Genomic DNA, 7,554 nt, shown 5'->3' with positions numbered 1-7,554 from the left:
AGTATTGTGTTCATTGTGTGGTGTTGTGTTACCTCGTTGTTAAACTTCTGTGATCAAATAAATTAAGATTATTATATATTACGTATTTTATGTTTTTATTTCCTAATAACACAAAGATTTATCAAGTAACTGCTGGTGAATCTCAGACTATTATTAAAATTCATTCAAAAATTGATTTAGTAAGGTCTAGAATTCACCGTAGTTTGGGTCTTACCCTACACATAATGTGGCTGCCAAATATGAATAAAAGGGACATAAGAGACAAGGAATGGCATTAAAAAAAAACATAAAAAAAAATATTTTATTGTAAAAATATTCGTTAGCAGTCTTGGAGAATATATTTATGACGTCAGCTTGCCGCGGGCCGGCTGCGGCTGCGGGGAGCGGGGAGGGGGAGGGCAAGATTGTGCTCATGTCTCCACTGCCATTGGAAACTGCCATATGCGGTCAAGACAACTGTAATTATTAGTAATATATGATACATTGTTTAATGGTTTGGGGCAAAGTTAAACAATGTTTCAAATTCAACTGAATATAGACACATGACAATAAATCACCAACAATGGCATACAGCAAGCTTCGCTATATACATACTACTACTGGCTTCATACACATACATACTAAATGTAATAAATAGCCACTGGATGTCAAATTCTCTGTATATTTTATGTAACAAGCGAGTTAGATAGTTACTTTGTATTTATTATTTAAAAACAGCCATAATGTCTTCCACCAATCCTGCCACACGCCGGCATATTTAACTATATATTTACCACTTTATAACTTAAAGTAAATTATTAAAAGTTCTAATGACACAAAACACAGTAAATTTTGCTCATCTGCATGAGTATGATGGGCACACCCGAGTGTCCGCCAAAACGTGTCTTTCACTTTATTTATGATGTCCACTCTAAATTAAAAACAAATACACGAAATCGTCCACTAATAAAAGGTCCATTGTACTGCTGAGATTAATTCTTCCAGAAGTTAGGGTTCTGTTGCAGTCTGCGCTCGAAGTTCTGATACCAGGTGTGCAATGTGCTCAGCGGGATGTAGGACACGCCCGGCGTCGGCGTCATCTGCTCCTGCGTCACAGAGAACGACGCCACAAAGTTCACCAGGTTCTCTAACATCTTCTGCGCAAATGTTACATACTGATTCCTTTCCACCGCCTGAAAACATGGATTTGTTATACAATTCCACACAGCACTGGTTCAGTCAGCTGCACAAATAAGTATACATTTAAAAATCTTCAAAAACTTGTACACATCATAATTAAAAAATAAAGTGTATATCCATTTGTATGCCAATAAATACATGTCAAGGCCTTTACCTCAAGGGCCTTTCCCACCACTGGTTGGTAGAGGCTCAGATTAAAAATGATGTCATTGTCAAATAGAGTAACAAAATCCGATATTTCCATCACATGTTTGCTATTTGTCAATTCACAAGAATTTGGTAGGACTGACTCTTAACTAATTTTTATAAGTAATGGTAACATCATATGTACAAAATATGTTTATTCATAATATAAGATAGATACTGCAATTTGATAAACTGTATAAGTACAAACAATACCTTCAATTTTTCTGTAATAATTTATTGGTGTAAGAAATAATTAAAAAGTACTAACCACAGAGGCAGCGAGCAACTCAACATTTGACTCTGGTTCAATAGATATTCCAATCTGAGCGTAGTTGCAGATCTGTTGCTGCCCAAAGGCACCACCTATTTTGTTTTCAGCTGAAACAATATTATATGTCCCTTAGACCACAAGTGCATCTCTGGTTCAAACTTCAAATGTACATTTATCTAACATACTTTGTGTGAAAGCAACATTGTACTGCAATCTGCACAAGGCTGGATTTTATTGAAAAAGCTCTAGTCACTTAAATACTGTAGTTTGTTCTATGTATGCCATAGGATTTTGTGAAGTAGTAATTGAAATCAATCAATTCATTCTCACCTGATAACTCATGGAGCTTCTTGAGGTTAGATATTTTAAATATAGCCGAGGGCTTAGCGTTGGAGATGTGTCCGAGCAGCTGCCAGCTGGGCGGCGCGGCGGGGTCGGGCCAGCTCCAGTAGACCATGCCCGCTGTGCCCGCCGGAAGTGGCGCCACGCCCGTCAGGAATACCGCCGCGTGGTTGATCGACTCCGTCTCCGGGATTGTTATGATAAACGTCGTCTCTGTCAGTGGCGCAAAGTCTGTTTGTACCTGAAGATTTCACAAAAGATTTTTTTGTCAGGTAATATCAATTTTATTTAATAAAATAAACTTGTGTTTAACCATCTGAAACATTTTATTATAAATATATACAGAAAGTATATAAATATTTACAAATATCTAATTCTAACCTTTTTGTATGGCTAAAAATTTATAGAAATTACCGCATTAAGTGATAAAATATGCTTACCAGTCGTCCCGATACAATTAAACCAAAAACGTTAGACATTGTGTATGTTACGAAAGTAAAAATACTTAAAATTAAATTGTTATGTACACAAACACTGAATGACAGTTGCCTAAATAAAAATTCTACTTCATTCTAGAAAGATGTCATGTCTACTCAACTGTCAATGTCATGTTTATGGCAACCTCTATGGACTGATAGACAGATCGCTACTTGGAAATGGCTTTTGCTTATTCTTATATCCTCTTTGGCTTTTGCTTCGTTGTGAGTTGTGACTTTGTGACCATGGAAGTACTACTACAACTACAACTACTTGTATTTAGTACCTACTTATTGCTTCCAGGATTCTGACTTACCGCGTCTGTTGAGGTTTCTGATTTCTTTCTCTGTTACTTGTTGGAATCCTCACAACCACTACCAGCAGCGTCTAAATGGAAGAAATCAAATGGACACAAAATCCTTATAATGAAATTGTCTGTCAATTTATAGAAGTCGATGCTCAGAATGATTTGATAATGACCATAGATGCACTACTAGAACAGGATTGAGCTGTTGTCAAAAAATTGACGCCGAGCGAGACCTCAATAACTCTCCGTTCTATCCCTCTCTGGCGATGGTGACTAAGTTAAAATATGATTTAAGGACATATATTATAAAAAATTTGTTTTCGTTGTCTACGTCAGCTAATTATTACTTAAGATAGATTTTAACGTACTAGTGTTAGCATTAATGTGTTTTTAAAAACGATATAAAATACATATTTTTAAATCAGACATTGCTAAATATAAGTCTTGTGAAGTTTATGAAGTAAATTTTGCTCAATCCTTATAGTCTTAAATCTAAAATTTAACCAAAGTTATTTTTATAGAGAAAGCAAGAAATAAATGCATAAGTGTTTAAGTTATTTGTTCTTGAACTCTTATAGGATAATCATGCATGGTCACCGTAATTCTTCACCAACAAATTATGTTTAATACGATTACCTGTGAAAATAAAACACGCAATCAGCAAAACACTTGCTTTGGCAAGCATCCACGACACAACTTTTTCCCATTTAAACTCATAATTCTTCAAAAATATCACAAAATCAAAAAAGACTCCGCCATAACGTCCGAGTCAGGATGTTATATGGGGTTGTCAGTTCAGGTGTCCGAATTTCAAACAAAGCAAAGAAAACCTACGACAATTGCAAAATTTTTGTATTAATAAGGTTTTAACGTAGCAACAAATAATATTGCTTCAACATGTCGGTGATAAATTATTATTAATATTTAGAAACATTTTAAAAGTAAATATTTTTTCTGTATTACATTATATCAATTGCCTATTTTTCTACAAACAACGAAAGGATTGATATCTGGCAACTCTAGGTCACTGTTAGAAAGGAAAATGTCGGACACTTGTAGCTCTCACTCGGTCTCAATTTCATTTGGGGTGCAACAAGACTCTTATACCTTTGTCATAAGGTTTTATTTTCTTTATTTTAACTGCAAGATGAACAGTTAAAGTACACTCCTGTTGTATTCTTACCTCCATGATAATAACAGAGTGAGAACGGCACAGAGAAGAATTGTTTTCAACATGTATTGTATTTGTACTGACGTTTTTATATAAATTGCGCCCAAAATATCATCACGGAGTCATGTTTTCATGCGTACATACGTTTTGTAAATATAAAAAAAACATACAGACGAATTGAGTTCCTCCTTTTGGGAAGTCGGTCAAAAATAAATAAAAACTGTTAAGGGCAATTCTATAGTATGTTCTCAACTGTCGCTTGTCCATCATAACTATTTCAATTTATTTCTCTCTACATTTTGTCAAAGTTGAAGAAAGTCATTTTATATTTTTAGGAAATTTCATTTTTAAAAATTTTAAATAATTCACCTAAAATGGGAACTACGGTACGGAACCTCAATTATGTTTTTATATGGGTGAAATAAAGAATTCTTATTCTTACTGTGGACGTGCTGACGGGTATGTTGCTATGATATGACAAGGTTCCATCTATGCTCGTTTCTTTATTTGAGACTAGCTGTCGCTCGCACCCCATTCGTGCGAAGTAATAACACACATAAAAATATATATATGTACAGACTAATTGTACCTCCTTCTTTTCTGAAGTCGGTTAAAAAAACGACTTTATATGGAGCCTATGGTACTTCCAGACTACATTCTATACCAAATTTCAGCGAGATCTGATGAGTTTTTCACAAAATCTGCAGTAATAAACATTCATGCATCCATATAAACTTCGGCATTTATAATATTAAAATGATTGAATCCGTGCTTGCACCATTTGAGATGCACGGAAATGCGCTAATCGCGTTCATATGAAAACTTTATAAGCGTTAATTTTTGTCTCGCTAATTATTTTTCGCTTATGTTTCCGCGTTAGACCGATGCTATTGATCAACAAAGAAGGCTAATTAGATTTATAAAACTTACGCTTGTATTGCAAAAAGATTATAAAACTTACGCTTGTATTCCTAAAATGCACTGAAAATGTATTGTTTGGTACTCCTGTCTGCTCTATTGTTAACAGACTCAATCCACTAGGATGTATGAACACGTGACGAAATCATTTTTTTACAAAACAAAGTTGTAAAAACAGGTTTTTTATTTAGCACTTACAATTTATTGTATTACAGATCTAAGTTAAACAACTTATTTAGATGTTTTTTGTACTTAAATATATATCCTCTAAAGTAAAAAGTCGTTGACAACTAGCCCAAACCCATTCTAGACTTTCGTATGGCATGCGGCGCGGCGCACCGCTCCCCGTGAAAAGTTATCTTCTCTTTATGCCACAGTATTTCCCACAGGAAGATAATTAAATCGTAATCTCGTCTCGCATAAAATTTTATGCACATTTTTAAATCAAAGACCAATGAAACAATATCATTATTTATTGATTTTTCATAATTATTAAGGATTCAACAATTGTCTAAAGCGATGACTAATAAAAAATGTATATAAAGCAACATTATTGTTGTTTGAGAATTGAGCAAGTGCTCCATAAACTTAAACATTTAAAACAAGCATAAAATTTACAACAGAAATCACTAACAAGTTAATATTTAAAATAAATATAGAAAAATGTTTAAATGCAGTTGTCTCAGAGAGCGGACTGATAAGATATAAGCTGTGAGTAGGGAGCATTTGAATGATAAGCTGGGGCAACGCAAATAACATTTGATAAAGTCAGTTGTGGCTTGGCGGCGCGTGTGCGACGCCTTCTGCCGCCCACCGGGCTGCTGCATAAAGGAGAGCAATTACATCACACAAACTGACATCCATCATTCTATATCACAAGGTAACTCAATTAAATCTAATTATATGTAATTGTATTAACACATTTTTGTCTACTACACATATTACCTAATGCATTAGTTCAAATATCAGATTATGAATATGAAGTTTAACAACAGCACTAGTATCAGAGGTTAGTTGATATATTTTGCTTACTACAATACTTCTATAGCTATTATTGTTTGATGCTTAAACTAAGGTTTATTATTGTACTCCAAGTAGCTTAGTACATAATGGTGAGCATAAATATAAGCAACTGAATGCCTAATCTCTCATGTAAGGGTAGTCAATCTCCCTGAGAGGGACAAATGTTTCCTTGATAGACTGTGGTGAAGTCCAGCGCATGACATAGTTGGGTCCTCCTGCCTTATCATTTGTTCCAGACATCCGCCCACCACCGAATGGTTGTTGTCCAACCACAGAGCCGGTCGATTTGTCATTGATGTAGAAATTGCCAGCTGTGGTCTTCAATTCCTCCAATGCTGTCTGCTGGAAGGCCTTATCATTCGCAAACACCGCTCCTGTTAGAGCAAATTTAGTGGATGAGCCCACTAAAGCAAGAGCTTTCATAACATCACGGTCTTCATACACATACATTGTTAGGACAGGCCCAAAGATTTCTTCTGTCATCAGCTTGTCATGAGGATCCACCGTCTCAATAATAGTAGGCTGGACAAAGTAGCCTTTGCTATCATCATACTCCCCACCTCCCAAAATTTTATTTTTTGCATTGTTCTTTGCACCTTTGATGTAACCAGTAATTCTGGCAAAAGCCTTGTTGTCAATTACAGCACCAGTAAATATGGAGAAATCATTTGGATCTCCTACTTTCAATTTGGATCGCTCCTCAAGTAAGCCTTGCTTGATAGGTTCATATAGAGACCTGGGAATGTACATTCTGGAGCAAGCAGAGCACTTCTGTCCACAGTACTCAAATGAAGAACGGATGGTGGCAGTCACAACTGACCTTGCATCTGCACTTGGGTGAACAAAATGATAGTTTTTTCCTCCACATTCTCCAATCAGTCTTGGATAGTTTTTGTAACGGTTCAAGTTTTTTCCAACTTCATTCCATAGCCAATTGAAAGTTGGTACAGAACCAGTAAAATTAACACCAGCAAGATCCGGTGATGCAGTAATAGTGCGCCCAAAGGTGGGCCCATCAGCAGGCACAAAGTTCACAACACCAGCTGGCAATCCCGCCTCTCTCATTATGTTAAATATCCTCCAGTTAGAAAGAAGAGCTGTATCTGATGGTTTCCACAGGACGCCATTACCCATCAGGGCAGGAGTATATGCTAAATTACCTCCAATTGCAGTGAAATTAAATGGGCTAATTGCTGCGATGAACCCATCAATTCCTCTGAACCTCATACTGTTTCTTGTAATTGTTGGGTTTTCAGAAATTGGTTGATATTTTGCATTTTCCTTAAGAAAGAACACATTGAACCTGAAGAAATCAATGAGTTCTGCGGCAGAGTCTATCTCAGCTTGGACAACTGACTTTGACTGGCCAAGCATCGTGGCGGCGTTGAGGCGCTGGCGATGCGCACCCGCCATCATCTCCGCCGCCTTCTCCCAGATACGCACGCGCTCTTCTAACGGGGTACGGTCCCATTTCTTTTGAGCACTCACAGACACCTGAATAGCTTTTTGAATAGTTTTCTCGCTCGCGTAGTAGAACTTTGCCAACTTCTTGCCGTGGTCGTGAGGCATGACTTGGTGTTGCACTTCTCCATCTTTGATAAATTCATCCCCTATGACGATTGGCACTTCTTCAGTAACGGCCGCGGTGCGTTTTAGTTCCTCGACCAGTTCTTTCCGCTC

The 7,554-nt window shown here is 36.5% G+C and overlaps 3 protein-coding genes across 3 annotated transcripts in view; 1 reads left to right on the top strand and 2 right to left on the bottom strand.

The window, feature by feature from the left end:
- Positions 1–462, top strand: part of LOC106107743 (cell division cycle 7-related protein kinase-like) — a 4,001-nt gene extending 3,539 nt beyond the window's left edge. The window contains exon 5 of the mRNA XM_013288744.1: positions 354–462. Coding sequence (XP_013144198.1) covers positions 354–462 — 109 coding nt within the window. The remainder of the gene's footprint in view (positions 1–353) is intronic.
- Positions 288–2,555, bottom strand: LOC106107860 (protein OPI10 homolog). The gene is made up of 4 exons (XM_013288867.1): positions 2,419–2,555; positions 1,967–2,219; positions 1,634–1,743; positions 288–1,172 (listed from the first exon to the last, which is right to left on the bottom strand). Exons 1-4 carry the CDS (start codon positions 2,455–2,457, stop codon positions 972–974), a joined length of 603 nt encoding a protein of 200 aa, XP_013144321.1. The 5' UTR covers positions 2,458–2,555; the 3' UTR covers positions 288–971.
- A 2,751-nt stretch (positions 2,556–5,306) lies between these two features.
- Positions 5,307–7,554, bottom strand: part of LOC106107742 (delta-1-pyrroline-5-carboxylate dehydrogenase, mitochondrial) — a 2,565-nt gene continuing 317 nt past the window's right edge. Inside the window, exon 2 of the mRNA XM_013288743.1 lies at positions 5,307–7,551. Within this exon, the coding sequence (XP_013144197.1) occupies positions 5,992–7,551 (1,560 nt within the window). The 3' untranslated portion in view covers positions 5,307–5,991. The remainder of the gene's footprint in view (positions 7,552–7,554) is intronic.

Source organism: Papilio polytes, unplaced genomic scaffold (assembly GCF_000836215.1).
Source record: "Papilio polytes unplaced genomic scaffold, Ppol_1.0 DF821845.1, whole genome shotgun sequence".
In the NCBI taxonomy this organism is placed as follows: domain Eukaryota; kingdom Metazoa; phylum Arthropoda; class Insecta; order Lepidoptera; family Papilionidae; genus Papilio; species Papilio polytes.
This window is presented reverse-complemented; position numbering and strand designations above follow the sequence as displayed.